The sequence below is a fragment of the Aythya fuligula genome, chromosome 1 (genome assembly GCF_009819795.1).
Source record: "Aythya fuligula isolate bAytFul2 chromosome 1, bAytFul2.pri, whole genome shotgun sequence".
In the NCBI taxonomy this organism is placed as follows: domain Eukaryota; kingdom Metazoa; phylum Chordata; class Aves; order Anseriformes; family Anatidae; genus Aythya; species Aythya fuligula.
In genome coordinates this window covers 186,919,722-186,941,534 of record NC_045559.1, presented here as the reverse complement: position 1 = coordinate 186,941,534, position 21,813 = coordinate 186,919,722, and the positions used below count along the sequence as shown (strand labels likewise).

At 36.7% G+C, this 21,813-nt stretch overlaps 1 protein-coding gene across 3 annotated transcripts in view; it reads left to right on the top strand.

Moving 5' to 3' along the window:
• Positions 1-20,568, top strand: part of TNFRSF19 (TNF receptor superfamily member 19) — a 62,772-nt gene extending 42,204 nt beyond the window's left edge. For all 3 annotated transcript variants that reach the window (XM_032207909.1, XM_032207910.1, XM_032207911.1), the window contains 5 exons: positions 11,067-11,231; positions 12,460-12,585; positions 13,374-13,476; positions 15,614-16,014; positions 19,379-20,568. In XM_032207909.1, coding sequence (XP_032063800.1) covers positions 11,067-11,231; positions 12,460-12,585; positions 13,374-13,476; positions 15,614-16,007 — 788 coding nt within the window. In that variant the 3' untranslated portion in view covers positions 16,008-16,014; positions 19,379-20,568. The remainder of the gene's footprint in view (positions 1-11,066; positions 11,232-12,459; positions 12,586-13,373; positions 13,477-15,613; positions 16,015-19,378) is intronic.
• Positions 20,569-21,813: the final 1,245 nt, after the last annotated feature.

Genomic DNA, 21,813 nt, shown 5'->3' with positions numbered 1-21,813 from the left:
TCCTCTCCACGGGCTGCAGCTCCGGCCTGGGGCCTGCTCCTGTGGGGGCTCTCCATGGGCCGCAGCCTCCTCCAGGCCACATCCACCTGCTCCACCGGGGGCTCCTCCACCCATGGGGGGGCTGCAGCGTGGAGATCTGCTCCATGTGGGACCCATGGGCTGCAGGGGGACAGCCTGCTCCACCAGGGGCCTCTCCACAGGCTGTAGGGGAACTGCTGCTGCCTGCCTGGAGCACCTCCAGGGGCTGCTTCTCTCTCATTTCTCACCCCTTTTTCCCAGCTGCTGTTGTGTAGTGTTTTTGTTTTGTTTTGGGTGGGGGTCCCTTTCCAAAATCTGTTTTTCCAAGGACACGACCATCTCTTCTTACTGGCTCAGCTCTGGCCACTAGCTGATCCCTTCTGGAGCTGGCTCTGACCTGACATGGAACAGTTTCTGGATTCTTCTCACAGAGCATCTCTGCAGCCCTACTGCTACCAAACCCTTGCCACATAGACCCAATATGTTGTTTAGAACAAATTGGATTAACTGAACATTAAAGGAGTCTTCCCTGGTGCCTCACTGTGCAGAGAATGTTCAGGTGACCCACTCACATACAGATGTTTGCTTTGATCACATGAATCTCACCAACAGAGCTTGATTTTTCAAAGATAACCTTTCAGAGTGTCTTCTGTGTTGTATGACTAATTTCTATTGACTTCTATAAAAGCAGGGAGATGTTACATCTCAGCTTAGGTAAAATAGCAAAGTAAGGAGCTTGTATGCAGCAGCCTTTTGTTCTGTATGACTTTACTTTATCCCAAAAGCTTTAAGTGGTAAATTAAAACTGCTTTATATAAGCTATTATTATTTCTGACTTCAAAGCCACAGCTTTTTCATCTGTACTGTAGTCTTCACGTGCATGCTTTCTGTTACACAATAGTTAAGTTTCTTTGCAGTAAATAATGAAATTTACTTTGATATTTGCAGTATTAAAATAAGCTGGTGATGAATGTCCAGCTTCTACAGATGTTAAGGGTGTATGTTATAAAATTTTGAAAATTTATATTTAATCCTATGTATTTCAGATTGCATACAAAAAAAAGTGTTTTTATAAAATCTGGAGGTTACAAAATTGAACATAAAGTTAGAAAATATTAGTAGAGTTGGTTATGCAACCCTTAACTTCCACCGTAATTTAGAATCGTAATTCAGCCCAGTTGTAAGTATTATGAAACAGTCTTAATTATATCAATTCACTGTTTTCCACAGTAAAAACATATTTTTCCCCCAGTACATGAAAATGTCTAGTGGTTGTATTTCTTTAAAAAAAAAAAAAAAAAAAAAAACAGAAGTAGTTGCCTTGCCTGGAGAGCTTAATCTAAACTAGGTTCTGACATAATCATAAACAGGAGAAACGTCAGTGGTGTGCAGGCTTGAGTATGGTTTACTTTTTTTTTTTTTTTTTACATTCCACAAATACATTTCACGTGAATGTTGGTTGCTCTAAGAGGGGGGCTTACTACTTCTGTTGAAGTTTTATGACTGGGCAAATTCAACTGGAGAGGTGAAGTAAGCTTTTACCCAGAACAGTTAATAACTTAGTGGCTAAAACATTTCTAGGGAAGTGGCAGAGGATGCAGCTGAACTTCAGTCTTGTGCTTCTTAGTAAAAGCTTAAGAGCCCTTTACCAAAGGGAGAAATCCAATCATTACGTCTTCTTTCAAAAGCTGTATCTGAAGGGATTTACAAGCCTTGTTCATGACTTCTCCCACATACTTTTAATTTAATTTTAAAGTAAGGTCATAGCTTTTTTGTTTTCAGCAATTTTAAGAGATAATGGAAACCCTTCTCAGCCACTCTAGATAATTTATGGAAGAAAAAAGTTAATAATCCTCCATGTTTCCTTATAAGTAGGCTGAGCATGGTGACATTAAGCATAACGTTACTCAGTGTGATGACTCTTGCCGTCTATTCTGTGTTTAACTTTTTCTTCAGACTATATGGGAGGTGTGTGGCCTAATCCAGGACTACAGTTTCTTGGACGGAGACATTGAATTTAAAAATTGCAAATGTTAAGGTTTAACTTCTGTATGCTTAAAACCTGTTCCAAAGGATCGAGTCCTTTGTCACTGTTCAAACTGGATGCTAGAATACACATTTCTGTATCTCTTTCAGTGCTCAAATTTATTAATCATGTCTTAGAAGTAGGCTCTTTCTACATGGGATTTCTAACAGCTAGAAGAATTTCTTTAGCATTTATGTTGGTTTTGTTCCTTGTTTTCATCTGCAGTAACAAAAATGTTAGTACGTTACAGAAATTTTGAAGACTGGGCTCTAACCATCGGGTTTATGATTTCATTTTTGTACCTGGTACCAGAATTTTACTGAATTTTCACATCACTGCTGAAGCTCCAAGCATTCTGGACTAGATGATTTAGCCAATCTAGTAATCTTATTACTAAGCAAAATTAGTAATTTGCTAAGCAAAAGGTAGCTGAATACTTCTGTCTTCAATATTTAAAAACGTTTTTCGAGAAAGAAGAAGAAAAAAAAAAAAAGGCATAGCTCTTGAAAATGTCTGCTTATTAACAATGTTTGTCAAAGTCTGTATTAATAAAGTTAGAATACAAGCCTGCATTTGTCATGCAAGTTTTTCCCATGGCTGAACCATCACAAGGAAATAATTGTGTTAGAAAAGAAATGTTAGAAATCTGATTGAAGAGGGAGACAAAAACTCTTTTATGACTCATTTACGATTCAATTCTTGCTTTACTGGTATTTATATAAATACAGATAGTATTCATTTCAGTGATTGGGGGTGTACATGCCAAGTGTATACCTACTTGTATGTTGAAATCCATACTCTTTCAGCAACATGTGCCTGGAGGAGCACGTGTATTCCCTGGCCAGGTGCTAGCAAAGATGGGTCATAGCTACTCAGTCAGCTTTTGATCCTGCCTGTCTGGTCATGACTACAGGAAGGAGCTTTCCACTCTGTCATGTTTCAATCCATACTGAAAACCCGTCCATGCATCACTCTACAAGGTCAGCAACTGAGATCTACTTTGAACCTTTTAATACAGGTCTGTAGCCCGTGTATGTGCAGTTCACAATGTTGTTATACTTCTGATTATTGGAAGTAGGTTAATCTCTGTTAGCTAAAGAAACAATCTTCAGCCATGCTAATGCTCCATTTATACATGTACATGCATGCTATTGTCATTTAACTACTGCATGTATGATTAAATTCCAGTGGGGATACGGTCTTCGTCTCTTCTTCCAGAAAACATGTAATGGCAGTAGTTACCCACTTGAAAATACTATATCTCTAGGCAGTGCAAACTCCTGGTCTGCTTTTGTGGATGACTTCTACAAGCGTTGTGGAACCGAAAGCCACAGAGCCTTTTCTCTCATCTTTTTATGACTGATAGAGGAATGGCATGTTTCCAGAAGTCCATCCCCTTCTGTCACTCTGGGACATGTACATCCACAGCCTTACCATCATCTGCTCATGTTTTCTTATGATGAAGTATTTTAAGATTACCACAGCAGAATTTTGTGAAAGAATAAGAATAGTCTGAAAACTAAGAATACAGGAGCCTGCTTTGATGTAGGTCTTTCTAAACCAAATGCATTTGTATCAAGGAAAATAACAAGATTTCCATTCCAGCAGCAGTCACAACCCATATTCCATGGCCACTGTAGCTCTTGCAACAGAAGTCAGTGTTTTATTGTGCATTTTTTCCAATTCTAGTTGCTTTTTAGAGTTACCAGAAAATTAATAGGAAGTTTAGAAAGGACAATGCCAAGATAAATTTAATAGTGCTCACTTAGTCATGACAATAGGAGTCACTCTGTTCTCCAAAACTCACTATTTCATGTTTTGGACAGCGATGCCCTTTGTCCAAATTGTGTTGCAGTTATCCAAATTGTATTGCAGAATTGCCTCCGGAGTCTGTATAAAGCATGGTAAAGCACGCTGCGTGGCTTGGCTGTTGAGTGGCTAGCTTAGTCACAGAGAATCAATTCTTGAAGTCTGTGCAATGCCCTGACTAGTGGTTTAAAAGAAATTGTTGTAGCAGTTTATTTGGCCAATTGTGGAAGATATTTTTTCCCTGCACATTTCACTATTTAATTGTTTTACTGTGTCCATGCAGAAGTTAAAGTTAAACATACTCCAGAATAATTCGTCGGAGCCAAAAGAAACCAGCCCTCCAGTTATCTCAACTAAAACTCATTGAACTCAATAAGCTTCCTTCCTTCCTATGCAAGCAAAATTAATATTCTAACACCAGCAGTCAAGAATATCTTGTATTTCCTGAAAGAGTTGTGGATCCATCCTTTGCATCATTCACTTCTGATTCTCTTTTTCATGTCTTCTGTAACTTTTCAGTAACTTTCTTCTGTAACTTTTTCAGTCGTGGTAACATCGGCTAGTTGAACTGTAAGCTTTAATGATGTAACTGTCCTAAACAGACATAACTGACTCAAAAATTGCACCAGGTTATTTTTGTTCTTTAACTTGGTAGTTCTGAAGATGAAATGGGACTGTACATCCAGGGTATAAAACAGATATTTTTGTCTCTATTGAAAAACCAAAGCAACTTTCATAGCTGGGGTTGATGTGGGATTGATGCAAGAACGAACTATTACAGCCCTGAGATTTTTAAGAAAAATTCCTATGCAGCAAGATTTATGTCTGAAAGATTGTGACACATCCAGGGAAAAAAATTTGCACATTCCACAGGAAGAGAAAGTTTCAATCCTGCATTTTGCATGCCAATCATATAATCAATGGTACACACCATTCAAAGTGGTATTTGTGTGAAGGGTGTTTCCCTGTGTAGTAAAAATAGTTTCTTAAGATTTGATGCGCATATTATGTGCTATCAGTTCTGCAGTAGTTGTCATTACTAAGATGTTGGCAGAGGGCTTATCAGCTATTTCTTCATTTGCCTCAAATGTCAAAATTTGTGATAACTTGGAATTCAAGCAGATTTTCTGAAGTTCAGTATTTACCCATTCTAGATACCTTAGAGTATTTTAAGCATTTATCCAAAAACAGCAAAGCCCCTTTACTTTCCAACATCACACCAGGAGAGAGAAGTTTGTCAGAATGGCAGTCATTAACCACTTTTGATTTAAAAGAGGGAAGATAAGCGTAAGCACTGGCATTCTCTAGTTGGATTTGAACAGGAGATTATCCTAAAATTTTATATTTTTGTTCCCAAACATTGCTTTCCAAAACATGGAAAAGAATTTGGGTAAGCCTACAGGTTAGAAATGAAGTAGGAAAACAGGTTTTCTGCTGTGCTTGGCAGTCTCATATGTTCTGACACAAGCACTATGTGATACTGATTTAACATGAGAACACTTGTAAAAAGTGAGAAAGAAATTGCGTTCTATGCAAAATAGGTATTAGACATCCTTAGCAGTCAGAGGCACAAAGTGAGCTACTAGAAGCAAAAGCCAGAAGAGTAATAGTTGGCACCAACATATCATATTAACAGCAATATAGTCATTGTGCCACCGGATCATGGTGACTATTTTTGGTTATAGAGGAAAGACAAAACATCTTCTCCCATTAGTAACCAGTGGTATTATGTAGGAGGGGCAGAAGGATATATAGTTCAGCAGTGATATAGTGGATATATCTCCACTTCCTCTGCTATTGTTCTTACTCTCTGATTATTTTTTTTTCATTTTATTTGAGGGTACCAGTGACTTGAGAATTTATTGTCACGTTATATTTTTAAATTGCTAGACAGTTCTCAAAGCTGTAAGTTGTAACTATAAAGCAATGTTGCTTTTGTGCCTTTGTATCATTTCAATTTAGATGACCATGGTAGGACCAAGAAAGAACATCTCTTAATTACTGAAATAAAACCCTGTTGTAGAATTTGAGTGTGCCTTACAGACACAGCAGTGTATATTCAGTGCTGTATTTCAAATGCATGTACGCAACATAATTTTCTACCATTTTAAACATAAAAGGCTGTCAACAATTGGAGTTCTGTAAAATAACACAGTGCAAGAGAAATGGGCTTGGAAATTAATAAATCAAATTTCAAAGATTTCAATTTATAAGCACATTTTTCAGGATTTCCAAACAAAGGATAAATACTTGAACAGTCATTTTCTCCCTTAAGGCATCTTGGTGCATTTATTAAAAAATAACAAGAACAGCAAAACAAAACAACAACAACAAAAATTGTAGGGCACCAACTTGGAATCTAAAGGCTTTAATGTAAGCAGTTTGAGTACATTTGAAAGATGTGGTTTGACATGATGAACTTTTGGGTGTAGGCCATGCACGCAAATGGCTGTCCTTTTGCAGATGTTGGGAGATTCTCTTCAGTGTTTACCACAGTCTGCAACAGCAATGTGTAATAAAGTTCCTTACCTCATACATGAAAGATCTGCAGAAGGGATGCAGTATTTTCTTTTGTGAAGGATTAGGAATATACTCAGGACAACTTGCTTTCCATTGATGTTAGTAGTAGTATGCCTTATGCATGTGTTTTATGCATATATACCTATAATACATGTAGTACCTGATTTATTTATCTGTACCTCATGTTTATATATAACGCATTCTTTTGCTTATAGGGCAGCAAAGTGGAGGACTAGGTAGAGGCATTGTGTTTTTACTTTTAAATGAACACAAATGTGTCTTAAACTTTTTCTTTTCAAAATGAAGGAGTTTCAAGATAAGTCCCATTACCTCATGTTTTCCATGGATCGACAGCATGCATACAGATAGCCAAAACATTTCAGCTGACAGGCAGTAGCTTATTAAATTATTGTAACTTGAGGATATATCTGAGCCCTTAATTCTTGTAAAATTAAGATGGATAATGCAAACTGGAACCAATCAGAAATCATAAAGGTTCACAAATGTTCTTTTTCCCTTTCTTGGGCAGAAATACCCATATTCCAAGAATCAAACCATATTTTAGTTTACTTTGGTAAATTATTTTCAGGCCTGATTGTAAAACATGGCACTATGTGGAGCTTTGATTAGCTATGTTTTATTGAGAACCCTCGTTGGGTTAACATTGACTTGATGTGGTAATAGTAGTTTCTAAAGGGAAAAAAAAAAAAAAAGAAAAAAACACACATAAAATTCCACATTTTGTCCTCCTTAACTTCAGTAGTCATTTATTATATCCATGGAAGGAATGTAAAGTGCTGCATGTTCTATTTTCAAATGGTTAATCTACCATAGAAAACTCCCTTTTAGGCATGCTGATTCCAGTAGTGACTGTAGCTAATCATAGTTCTAAGGACAAAAAAAATCTGAGAAAATAAACATGAACTAAATGATAAAGGAAGTCTTTTTATGTTTTGTCCAGTCTCTGGTTGCTTGGTATCATTGACTAAAAAATCAACTGTTCTGTTTATTGGCAGACCTTACAGCAATACAGCTGGGATTCATATGTTCAGTATCAGCAGAGCTATTGCTATTTAACCACCCTGGATTAACAAAAACTTTAGTTGCTTTTAAGAGCCACACCTTTGCATATACAATGTACTGTTCCTTAATTAGGGGAATAATGTGTATTTCGGTTTACTCCTCAAAATGATGGAGGAGGCAGCTTGGTATTTGGGGTAATTCACATTTAGCACTAGCACATTTCCAGAATATGTTGGAACTAAAACTTAGAATACAAAATCTTTTCCCTAAATAAAGTAAGTTTTTTGTTACTTTATTTTTGTGATGTATAATATGCACATGGTTTCAAGAACTGTAAAACAGCATGCACCTCCTCCCTCCTTTCTTAATGTATCATGTCCAATTCAGTGTTTAATTACATATTTAAAGTTAGTCATTTAATCATGTAATAGATGCAAGTACAAGTTTAAAATACACCTCCTTGCTTTACTGAAATGGGACCATTAAGTCTGTGAGCCTGAAAAGAGTTTATGAAAATGCATACATATCTGAGTAACACTGAAAGCAGAGTTCAGCAATGCCCAACGGGCCGCTTTTACAATAGCAATCCACTTCTGAAGTGTTGGTCTCTGCAGGGAAGATCACTATCATTATAATTAGAGCTAAAGTACAATGGACTGCTCACAGCAGCTATTCTAAAAAGTTCTTTGAAGGTGAAGATGAGTGGTAGACATTCTCAAGAGCAGAAAATTGCTTTCTCAAGTTAAAAAAAAAAAAAAAAAAAAAGGCCAAATAAAATAAATCTTTATGTTGCTAGATGGCTAAAAAATATATATCTTTTTTGCCATCCCATTTAAAATAAAATCATTGTATTTCCCACTTGGAGGCTGCTGATGAGAATTGAAGAAAGATATGTAATTTGCAATTTCCCAGAGGAAAATCTGATACATAATTATACTTACAAATAAATAGATTTTGTGAGCAAACAAAGAGACAAGTATATAGCAGCTCCACCTCCAGTGATCTTGTTCAGTTTTTCCTTTCAAAATCAACAATTCTCTTTTTCTGCTAACTGAAGGTTGATTTCTAGGAACTGATTAGTGCTTTTAGGTAGGTACATTGGAACTGATGGATAGATGGACATGAAAAATATTTGAAGGCATTCTGATAGTTTTTTATTGTTTTGTTTTTAAATACATGTCCTGACTGTCTTTAACCTTCTAAATACTCATTCAGGCAATTGTCCCAAATTGAAAACCTGGTATCAACGTACAGACCTTAATTTTCACACCAAAGCCAACAAATTTGGCAGTATTTCACTGCTTCTCACAGAATTATATACTGGATATATATACATACCATGCAGAAATTGCTGCAATCCCTTCAAACTGTAAACTTAAAGCTACTGGTGCAAGGATCCTAGAAACTGAGTGAAAAGTTTTCTCTGTGGAAGATTGTAATGCTCCTGTCAGGGGCATTCAAGTTGTGACAAAAAGATTACAACACTGGTTGCTCTTTCTTTTAAAAAAACAATGAAGATCTGGAAAAGAGGTCATAGGACTTAGCTCTGTAAATAATGGGAATTATAGAAGAGAAGGACAGGTAATCATTTTTAAGAAGGAAAAGTACCTGTAACCATGAATTGGAATTTTGCTCTGTTAGCTGAAATACAAATACACCATCTGCTGTAATAAGGAAAATTACAAAACTGCAGTACAAGGACAGAGCTTCAAAATCTATTTCTTTTTCATATAGAAGACACCAGCCTCTTTATTGATGAGTTTTGAGGTCTGGTTTTTAATAATTCAGAAACAGAAGGATCAAGGCTGGCAGGGCCCCTGGAGGCCCCTGGTGCCCCCCCTGCCCAAGCAGGGACACCCAGAGCAGGCTGCCCAGGACCACGTCCAGGTGGCTTTTGGAGATCCCCAAGGAGGAGACCCCACAGCCTCTGGGGATCACTGAGCAGAGCCTGGCTCCATCCTCTCTGCACCCTCCCTTCAGGGATTTAGGGACATGGATGAGATCCGCCTGAGCCTCCTCTTCTCCAGGCTAAGCAGCCCCAGCTCTCTCAGCCTTTCCTCAGTCCAGTTTGGCAAATAAAAAGGATGCAAAAAAAGATCTGCTGTAAATTTATTTCTGATCTAAGGGTAGAACACAGTGGTACAAATCAAAGGTTAACAGAAATATATATATCTATAAATGCAATAACACTTGGGTTTCTTCACATTCAAATCAAGGAATTAACAACTAAATAGTCATACTTGTGAATAATAGCAACGATCTGACTGACACAGTAGTTTTATTTTGTAATGCATGTGTATTGTTTTTTGTTTTGTTTTGTTTTAATTTTGGATTTTTATTTCATAGGAGCTAATGTTTTCTTTGATATAAGTAGTCTGCAGACTTAGAGTTCGATGTAATGATGTTGATTTTCAAAATACCTAGCTTTTTGGCAAGCAATCTGACCATTATAACAAAGTGATATGGCATTTTAAATACTTTAATGCCCATGTTTGATGTGTGTTAAGGAAATAGCATCGTTATTTCAGAAAAGTATTCCTGAGTAATACAATTCCATTGATGGCATGAAGTTAGCAAGTAAGCAAGTTCTCTCTTGCTGTTATTATATTGCAGTTAGGATAACAAACTGTTGTAGTTATGTACGACTTGATTAGTGATTTTAACATACTTTGGCAGACATTTATCTCCCAATTCAAACTTATGACTGCATAGACTATTTTTTAGGAAATTATGGTCTTTAGGTTTTAACCAAGAATTTTCTGGTGGAAATAGGCACGTTTTACTTACTTTTATAAGTTAATAAAATGTGGTTTGTGGCTTTTTAAAAATTTGCTGTCAGAGAAATACTCAAATTTTTGTTACTTTCCTCATAAAATACTGCTGAATTGATGTGGCCTTCAAAATAGATCGAAACAGATGAACTATCAAGATTAATAATCTGTTAAAAATTATTTAATTTAAAAAGACCACTTGTATTTAAGATAGCTTCAATAGTTAAGCCTGTGATACTTTTAGTATTTTTTGACTTCCCATGTAAAAGCAAATGTTTGCCAAAGCTAGAAATGCTACCTTTTTCTTTAGTAATACAGATATAAAGTAAATACGTTGAATTTTAACTAAGGGTATTATCTGTATTTTTAAAAGTTAACACTGAATAAAAAAAAGTTAGCACTGGTGAAATCCTTGATTTGATCCTAGAAGTGCATGGTGCCATGACATGCAACCAAGCAAAATGGTACCTTTGATAGCATTCAAACTTCTGTGCCTCAACTCTCAGAAAATATCCTTTTGAAGGGAAGTTCACGTAATTTTGACTCCCTCTAGTGGGCAGCGTTCTCAACGAGACACTGGGAAATGTGCTCAATATTAAAATCTTTTTCAATATTAAAAGTTTTTATTTTCGTGATGAAGGTCTGATTTCATTCTCATGGACAGACAACGCCATTGTATACTCCTCCACTCATTATCACTCAGTTTGCAATGTATTTTTCTAGTATTTTTATTTTTGTAATGTCATTGATTACCTATGTGAATACTTATACATTAGCAGATGGGATATCCTTTTTATTCTGTGCTAAGAGCCTCTTCTGTTTTCCATACTTTCATTTGCATAGCCTTATAATCCTGAAATACTACAGTTTTCTTAAATTATTATTTAATTACATTTCAGGTACCACCAAAGTAAATCTTGTGAAGATCCCATCAACTGCTTCCAGTCCACGAGACACTGCTCTAGCAGCAGTTATATGCAGCGCACTTGCAACAGTGCTCTTGGCTCTTCTTATTCTTTGTGTTATCTATTGTAAGAGGCAATTCATGGAGAAGAAACCCAGCTGTAAGTTTCCAGTTATTACTATTTCTTTGTAATATTCATATATCGGTATTAGCTTCACAAGTCTTTCCATATATGAATTTAAAAAAAAAACAAAAAAAACAAGAATTGTTATGTCTACATGTCTACAACATTCAGACATGTTTAGCGTTGAGATGAACAAGCTAGCAGAAGCCCAAGACTATATATCCAGTCACATATGCTGGCTCAAATGAAGATGTTCTAGCTTCTACTAAGAAAATACTGTGCAGATGTCCAGAAATAGTTTTGCATTCATTCTGTTAAATGCTGCAGAGAGATATTTGGACCATTGGGGATCCAACCTGGGATGTCATTATATAATTGCAATAACAATATGGAAATACCATGATGAAAGATTTGTGTGTCACATGCCATTGTAAAATACCGATGAGCTTGTTGAGATAATGAATGTGGCCAATGGAAATAGCAGAATTTTCAGTAAAGATTCGTTTTTATGGGATTATTCAACAGCTTGCATATCATGAATATTTTCTGGCACTGAGTTTAAATTAAGAAAGAGAAAAGTTGAAAGCATTCTAGTTCCCATTTTTCATTTTAAAAAATATTTTATGACAGTGTTTTAATGAACCCTGGATGTCAAACAATTATATGAACTTGGAAGAATTGATGTCATCACTGTATACAGCCCAAACAAAAATACAAAGATTTAGAGGGGAGTTGTAAGAATTGTTCCTAGCTTAGACAATATAAGTTTTAACCTTTCCAATACAAGTTTTTAAAAATTTAGACATAGTGAATACAAACTTCAGTTAGTGAAATTTAATAACTCATTTGCCCTGGCCTACAGTTATACAGATTAAATGAAGTCTGCTGTTAATATAAAGCTCCTCAAGGTAACATAAACAAAACCCCAGTGGCTGAATGTAGAAAATTTCAGATTGGAATCACTGAGAATCATTAACCACAGAGAAAATAGAACAGTGAATATGATATCCTCTCAAATCATCATCAAAATAAGAGCAGATGTCTTCTTATGAGAGGCTGTAGTTGAACCAGCTGTTGTAGGGTTTGTTGCAAAATCTGTGGTTTGTGTTATGTCAAACCCCGTCATCATTGTGGATCCTTCGGGTGGAAAATGTATGGAAATGCCGTATATTATGACATTTAAGTGTTCTTTGAAGATAGGAGACTCTGAACAGGAAAAAAGGTATCATTTGCTAATATATATTTTTATTCATTTTATCCAAAGGGTCTCTGAGATCACAAGACATTCACTACAATGGGTCTGAATTGTCATGTTTTGATAGACCACGACTAAATGAGTATGACCACAGAACTTGTTGCCAGTGCCAGAGAAGCACATCACAGACATGTGGTATGTTAGGTCTATTTAAAAGTCACTTTATGGAACAGGAGTAATACAAGCAGCAGAAACTCATGATGAACATTTATCTAACAATGGAGTTGTGACATTTAGCTTTCACTGCAAAGCAAACATAGTCAAACTACCACGTGTCCTAGGCTAATTTCACAATGAGAACATAGAATTGCTAAGTAGTTATTTGGTTATGATTTTTTTTTTTGTTTTCATTCCAATGACCATTCACTTAAAATCTTTAAATGTCTATCTCATTTCATTCTGGTAAAAATAGCACTGCATCTGCCTTGGAGACTTAAATTGGTATGAAGGATTTCACAGACAGTAAGAACATGATACTAACGCTAAAGGACATTCAAAAACCTGAGCAATTCAAATCACTGAGATTTTGTGAAGCACTATCAGAACAGATGCATTTATGATATTAATATGTATATAATTTAACACAAGAACAAAAGTTTAAATAGCCTAGTATGTTAATTGTCAGAATGTGGTACTTCCTCTTGCATGTACCTAACTGAAAAGTAAATTAATTTAAGAGGTGGATATTCAGATTATCTTGACTGGCATCTGTATTAATCCTGGGGGAAGGGCTTGCCTTTTATAAATAACTATTTTAAAAAGTATAAATTAACCTATTTTTTGCAATAAGAAAAGTATTTCCTCAATCTATATATTATAGTGTAATTAGTAAAATAATACTCAAGTTTGAAAGAGTACAGAGACTAAGTTTATACACAGCTTTAACACATTTAACATTATTAACTCAAGTTTCATTCCCTCAGGACCAGTTCACTTGATTCCATCACTATGCTGTGATGAGACCTGTAGCATGGAGCACAGCAGTCACAGTTGTGCTTTCCACTCACAGACTACACTCAATGAAAGGTAAATTACTTTTATAAAAGTCTATTAAACGTTAGCTATTTTGTATGCAAATTAATGTTTTTACAGGATACAGTAGCTGTTTGCAATGGAATAAAGGATTTTCATCCTGCAGCCATATCCTCCTGTTCTTTGCAAAAATGGGTTTATGGTAAAAACATCTATCGATAAATGAAGAAAAAAATATGTAATGTTTAAGTATTACTTAATAAGTGCTGACATGTTACATCAGTTTCTCTGAAGAAGTGAGTATTTCTCTCACAAGTAGAGAGAAGTATTCTTCCTCTTACTCTATGGTACCTTAGAGGCTTTGGTGACCCATGTTCCTCCTATGGGTTATCAAGGTGCTGTATAAACCGGTGAATCTGGAGGGATTAAGATATAGTTTAGAATTGTCACAAGAATTTTCTTTTTTTAGAAACTCTAAACGACTGTGAAGCTTAAAATATCTACTGTTTCTGAGTTGCGACCAGATTGTAACCATTATTTTCTCCCAAACAGATGAAAATAAATACAGTAGTATTTCTTCAAAACGAGCTAAGTATATAAAATTTATAGTGTCATTCAGAGTTTCCTGGTTACAGATATTAACACAAGATGTATTTATTTCTTTTAACTGGAATTGTTTTCCATACCGGGTTTAAATTGCTTTCCAGCTGTTTTGTTCCTCTGGCCAAATGTAACTGAAACCATAGGAGCAGCTTCTTCATAAGTATTGCTTATGCAATAGTTAGGTTCGTGACTTAAGTAGATGTAAAATACTTAAATTTTCTATTACAACCTGTTTAAATACCAGCAAGTTTGAGTCATCCTTTTATACCACCAAGGCTGACAAATTGAGAGTTGTGTACTTTCTGAAAGGTCTTTTGGTTGAGGCTTTAAAAATAAATGTCATATCCATGCTATGTGGACATCAAAGATCTGTGGTTCCTTCCAGCAGAAATGGAGTTTGCTCCAATTTCCTTTGCCAAAATAATGTATTTCCTTCAATTGTGGTGCAATGTCCTGACTTCTACCCTCATCTATAAAAATGCTTTGTGTATATATCTAAGCTGTTAAAGCATCATCTTTTGGAAATGAGTAAAGCTACTTAAAATACGCTATAGGCAGTGTTAACATGGGATGAGTTTTGGACTCACAAATTGTTATTGTATATCAGATTTAATATAGCCTTTACATTTTTATAAATTCTGTAGATGGTTTTCAAAATAAAGTATGTTACTGTGTAATTTCTTGTGAATATTTATTTTGGTGTACTATATTAGGAAGCATTACTGGCCTTTCAGTAGAGATGGGCATGTATAGCGCTTTGAGACATGTCAGTATCATGTTATTTGAGATCATTGAGTTTCTACTTCCACTTTCTTCCATTTTTCATAAAATAATTCTTCTAAGAATTTAAAATCCTTGCCCTTCTTTAATATTAGGCCCTCTCTAAATGAAAGAGAATTGGAGGAAAACTTTTTTTTTTCACATTTTGAAGATTAGACAGAACGAACTGAAAAATCTGAAGTGAATGGATGTTCAATATGAAATCACGCAAATGGAAAAAAATTTAACCAGTCCTGTGGTTTTTTCACTTCCCTCAATCTGGTGCCACTTTTTTCTTTTACTTCCATTAGATATTTGTCAATATATTGTTAATATTTGTTAATATATTTATTAGATGTTAATAAAAGGAAAAAAAACACTAGTGTTGAACATTCCATACTCTTCTTCAACATCTTTTTTGCTGCAATTTGAGCTCGTTATGTCTTATCTTAACCCTTCTCCACACACAAAAATTAGAGAACAAATAAATCCCTTCCTCTTTGCAACATTTTTTTTGTATGTGAACACTACTACAGTACTTTTCATCACATTCCTGTTCTTTAGACTAAGCATTCCAACTGTGTTTCATATTTTCTATTTTAGGCATCCTTCTTTACCTCTAGTAGCAATCTCCAGAGCTCTCTTCATTTCCAGGGGAAGGATAAACTGGCTTCCCTTTCAAAAGAATTTTTTTTGGACAGGGTGCCTCTGGAGTGCTAATTTAGTATGACCCTCTTTAATCTTTTTGAAATACCTGTAACTGCTATTGACAATAATTACTAATATTTTCTGGAATGTTCTTGAAATCATGTGTCTTTTTCATCTGCAGGGCTTCTGATTCTGTTGGAGAAATGATTCCTACCTTCCTTGGTTCTCTTTCACACTCTGCCTGTGGAGACATTTCAGATGCTTGGCCTCTTATGCAAAACTCAGCTTGTTGTGACAGCATTTCTTTTTGTGAATCATATTCAGAACTGACTGGAGTTGCTGCAAAATCCTGCAGTCCGGAGACTGAAAATGCAACTACTGTTGAGTCAGATAATAACCAGGAACTAAGTGATGTACTTATTTCAGCTAAGTCTCTTGATGGAAACGTTGCAAAGTCCTTTGAAATCTCCGAACACAGAACATATATAGAAGTTTCATCACTTCAGAACGCAGCGGCTGCTGAAACCCAGCCAAAGACAAAGTGTAATGGAACAGCAGATGACTCTACAGAGTGATAAAGAGGTAAGGAACATAACTACAAAGAAGGAGTGAGAATGAGTCCTGCAGACAGATAGATAAAAATAGAATTGTAAGAAGTTATAGGGTTGTGTTTCTCCATAGGTTACACCTAGCTGTCACTGAAATAAGCTAAAACTCTTCAAGAGAGCCAGCAGTTTCACATTTTAAAATGATTGACTGAACTTGAAAGGTATAATTACTCCAGGTGTAATGTTGAAGTAATGTGAACCAGAATAAAGGGGTAAGCCTGTACATCAGTCAGTTTTTATCAACTTTTCTTTACATTTCAGGGGAAAAAAACTCAGTCTTATTACCAAACTATTATGTGAGGCTAGTCCTTCTTTATGAGGGAAGAACTTAGGACTTGTCTTACACAAAGCATGAAATACAGGCAAGTGTTCATCTAAAAATAAAGAAGCACAAAGACTTCTCTGTGAAGTTCTTATGGAAGTAAGAGAAACAGACAAGAATCACAAATGTTTTAAAATGTTGTTTGTGTTTCCATGTCATCAGATAAAACATTCCATGAGTTTTTCCATAAAATATAAATATAATTTAATCTATAAATGCTCAGTTTTCTAACTCAGAGAAAACAAAAGTCTCAGGTCAAAACAAGAAGAGGAAATAAACACTTGTCTCTACTGTGTAACAGTGTAAGCATCACAGAAATTCAGTCTGCTACTGTTGTGATCATTGTATCATTTATATTAGCTGTGCTTTGCTTTTGTTGTTTTTTATTATTATTATTATTATTATTATTATTATTATTATTATTATTATTACTAAAAGTTACTTTCTACTATTGAAAGTAACTTTGAGCAACAAATAGCTAATCTGTGAAAGAATCGCCAGGTATGGCACGTATACTGGTGGTGTTATTCATGGATTATGTAGGCTGTGGCTGGAAAGCTGAGGTAGTCTTCTGAACACGAACACAGAGACAGGAACAGAAGCATTTGCCACTAATATTAATAATCCACCACATTCAATTAAGAATATTATGCTATCTGTAATTATGGAAATTTCAGGTCATCTGCAGAAATAAAACTGCCTCCCTTTGATCCTCTTCCATTTGGTTTGCATGCCACTTTCATGTTGTTCTTAAATAAGATGTAGAAAGTAATTTAAATAAGAAGTAGAAAGTAATTAGTATTTAACAAAAATATACATATGCTGGAAATATGTAAGTGCAAAAGTTAATTCTTTGCAGATCAAACCTTAATCTTTAGATGACATTTTCAAGAGGAGAAAAAAGAGATAAACAGTGCTAAGTCAAGATATTTTTTTTTTGCCATTGACTTCAATGGAACTTATATGTGACCCTGAAAATCTATTGCTATCGCTAAAAATATCAACCTGATCTAGGTTGCACATAGGTTTTTCAATCTGTTATTTACAATTTACAGTTTGGAAATAGTTTTCTCTGTAATGTTGGAATACAAATAGTTATTGTCTACCACAAACATCCCATGTGTCATTAAGCAATTGTCATAGTTTCATTTTGAAATATGCCAAATATTGTATCAGGTGGTAGTCATATTCTCTAAGTATTTATAAGAAAGGACAATGACATGGCTATAAATGCAGATCTTAATGCTAGTATTTCACAGTTTTTCAGAGGCTATCAATGGAGGTTGAATGCTCCATTGAGTTTTAATGGACTAGAGTTCCATATTAACAAGATAAAAAAAAAAAATAAAAAGATCATTTATGTGTTTTTTCCCGCTAAACTGAGCATTAACTTAAGCCCTATGTGATTAACGTTATTTCAAGTTCTTCTAGATGAAGGAATCATAGAATTTCATTAAACCGTTACAAAAATTAACTTACATTTCATAGAATCTTTAAGGTTGGAAAAGACCACTAAAATCACCTGGTCAAGCCATCCCCCTACCACCACTGTCACCCACTAACCCATGTCCCCAAGCACCACGTCCAACCTCTCCTTGAACACCCCCAGGGACGGTGACTCCACCACCTCCCTGGGCAACCCGTCCCAGTGCCTGACTGCTCTTTCTGAGCAGAAATGTCTCCTCATTGCCAACCTGAGCCTCCCCTGGTGCAACTTGAGGCCATTCCCTCTGGTCCTGTCACTGGTTACCTGTGAGCAGAGGCCGACCCCCAGCTCCCCACAGCTTCCTTTCAGGCAGTTGCAGAGAGCAATGAGGTCTCCCCTGAGCCTCCTCTTCCCCAGACCAAACACCCCCAGTTCCCTCAGCCGCTCCTCACAGGCCTTGTGCCCCAGGCCCTTCAACAGCTCTGTAGCTCTTCTCTGGACATGCTCCAGAGCCTTGATGCCCTTCTTGTGCTGAGGAACCCCAAACGAAACACAGGACTCAAGGTGCATCCTCACTAGAGCAGAGTACAGGGGGACGATCACCTCCCTGGCCCTGCTGGCTGCACTATTCCTGATACAAGCCAGGATGCCGTTGGCCTTCTTGGCCACCTGGGCACACTGCTGGCTCATGGTCAGGCAAGCATTGATATAGCACCCCCGGATCCTTTTCCTCTGCACAGCTTTCCAGCCACTCTGCACCAGGCCTGTAGTGCTGCATGGAGCTGTTGTGGCCAAAGTGCAGGACCCGGCACTTAGTCATGTTGAACCTCATCCCATTGGCCTCTGCCCATTGACCCATCCTGTCCTAGTCCCATTTTCATCTTACTTCTTATGTGTAAATTGTAAATTTTCTTACTGATTCATATATGTATGTATAAATCTTTATTGGTATGTCAAAATCATATATTCTTTGATTTATTTTTTTTTCTTATCTTGTATTAATACTGAGATTTCTGTATAATTCCAAACAGGTAACATGATTTGGGTAGGTTAGGTTTTTCTTTTTTTTTTTTTTCTTTAATAGACTTTACTGAGTCACTTTATACAGTTTATCCATATATCTTCCATATTTCTGATTTCTTCATTGCATCATTATATATGTTTGTTTGATTGAGAAATTTCAGCAGCATTTAGTGCACTGGACCAGGACTAGGCTTGCTTGACACATATTCTTAGGCGTGCCTCTGACTTAACTGTACAACTCCAATAAAATCATCTCAGTTTCCTTCATTATATTCCATTTACCCTTCATCTTCCTCATCTTTTTGAGATACTTTGAGAGAAGGAAAGTCGTTTTAGTACATGTGTATGGATTACAGTCTTGCATCGGGCCATACTTTGTTATTATATTGCCAAATAAATAATAATGAGACGAAATCTGAAGATACAGGTTCAGTCCTCAGGTTTAGGTGAATTTTCACAGTCAGCAGTAAGTATAGCAGTATTTTTTTTTAGCATTTAGTCAGGTACAGAAGTACATACAGTTGTTTTATGAGTTTACATAACCACTGTTCTATCAATTTCTTTTAGGAAACCAAGCTACTTCTCTCAGCACTAAAACAGAATGCTTCCCTAATTCTCCTCTGCTGATTGTCATCATATACGGTCTGGTCTTCAATGACACACAGTTTCAAAATCAGCTGGAAAAAAAATGGCATAATTTCACACATTGCAAGCAAGCAGTTGCATCTGAACCAGAACAGCTGTAACGTGAGACTTGAAGGAGCATCCTAGGAGAACCCTGAAAAGTGGATTCATGACCTTTGCCATCTTTTTTTTTTTTTTTTTTTGAAAAAGAACCTTTTATTCCATAAGATTCTCAAAAAGTCTGATGGAGTGAGCTTAAAAGTGTATGTAAATACTGCAAAAAATATAAATAAGTTAGTGTGTTTAGATGGGTGTCTTAAATATGGCTACAGATGTCAGAAGGCCTGGGACAAGACTTTGCCAGTTATTCTGCTTGCAGATTTATGCATGCATTTGGATTTTTTTTTGTCTGGTTCTAGTTTTTTACTCAGTTTCCTGCTGTTGAAGGACTTAAACATTTCTATTTATCCAAGGATCATCTATTGATAAACTGAAGCTTTTATTATATATTACATCATAGTCAATAAGCTAGTTTGGGGAGTTAAAGACTTTGCATGTTACAATATGTATGATTGAAGTCCCTTCCATCCAATTATTTTGTTTGTGGGAGGGAGCATTGTTTTGTTAAATGCAGCAGGAGATTAGCTTTAAATTAGATTAGGTTAATGAAAGTCAGCCGTATAGATAGGGATGTTGTGTTTAATTGGTAGTCCCAGTGTTGGAAGACAGCACTTGTTGTTATAACATGTATCTTTTGGATGTTGAAATATGTGTAATCAACTCACATCAAAATGTCAAACTACAGCAGGTGTGTCATCAAAGTATTCGTAAGTGAGACCTATGACTGATTATTTTTTTAGTAATGAATTATTTTCTGCGGCCAAGCTTCATTGTGACATAATTGACTCATTTAGTAGGCCTTCTTTTCATTTTATTCATGTCACTGTCTCCTTCTCATTGTAGAATTTTGTGTAAATTCTATTGGTCCATACAAAATATGAAAATGAATTTGTAACATTTTTTAAAGATACTTCTGAACCAAATCCTAAAAGTTATGTGCATGCCTAGTCAATCATCACCAACCTTCATAGAATCATAGAATATCCTGAGTTGGAAGGGACCCTTAAGGATCATCAAGTCCAACTCTTGACACCGCACAGGTCTACCCAAAAGTTCAGACCATGTGCCTAAGTGCACAGTCCAATCTCTTCTTAAATTCAGACAGGCTCGGTGCAGTGACCACTTCCCTGGGGAGCCTGTTCCAGTGTGCAACCACCCTCTCTGTGAAGAACCCCCTCCTGACGTCCAGCCTAAATTTCCCCTGCCTCAGCTTAACCCCGTTCCCACGGGTCCTGTCACTAGTGTTAATGGAGAAAAGGTCTCCTGCCTCTCGACACCCCCTTCCGAGGAAGTTGTAGACTGTGATGAGGTCTCCCCTCAGCCTCCTCTTCTCCAGGCTGAACAGGCCCAGTGACCTCAGCCGTTCCTCGTACGTCTTCCCCTCCAGGCCTTTCACCATCTTCGTAGCCCTCCTCTGGACACTCTCCAACAGTTTCATGTCCTTTTTATACTGTGGTGCCCAGAACTGCACACAGTACTCGAGGTGAGGCCGCACCAGCGCAGAGTAGAGCGGGACAATCACCTCCCTTGACCTACTAGCGATGCCGTTCTTGATGCACCCCAGGACACGATTGGCCCTCCTGGCTGCCAGGGCACACTGCTGGCTCATATTCAACTTGCTGTCTACCATGACCCCCAGATCCCTCTCTTCTAGGCTGCTCTCCAGCGTCTCATCGCCCAGTCTGTACGTGCAGCCAGGGTTTCCCCGTCCCAGGTGCAGGACCCGGCACTTGCTCTTATTGAACTTCATGCGGTTGGTGATCGCCCAGCTCTCCAACCTTCTGCCCTCCTTGTTCCTTAAGATGTTTTTAACTGCAGTTTGTTGTACCACTTCCTATAATACCGTTTGTTCTGCAGCCATTTTTCCCTAAAATAGTGTTCACTTTTGTGAGCAATCCCAGTAACCTCCAATGATTCATTACATTCAACAGGCTCAAACCTGTCAGTTGTGACCTCTAGCAATTATTCTTTAAAAATACCCAATGTGCCTTGACAAAAGCAAAGCAATCAGCAAAACAAATGTAATTTTGCAATAAATATTACTCATCTTTCTGCACATTGTTCATATGGCACTGGAAATGATGAGACCATAGTTGTGTTCCATAATGGAAAAAGGCTTTTGCTTTGAAGCACCCAGTAGAAGATTGAACCTGTGCAAGAAATAGCTTGGCCCAGTGTAGGCAGCCAAAATCAGTGAGCTTATTCATGCATGTAGAAATGTTGAATAACAGTTCTCAAATTCAAACCAAAGTGATCCA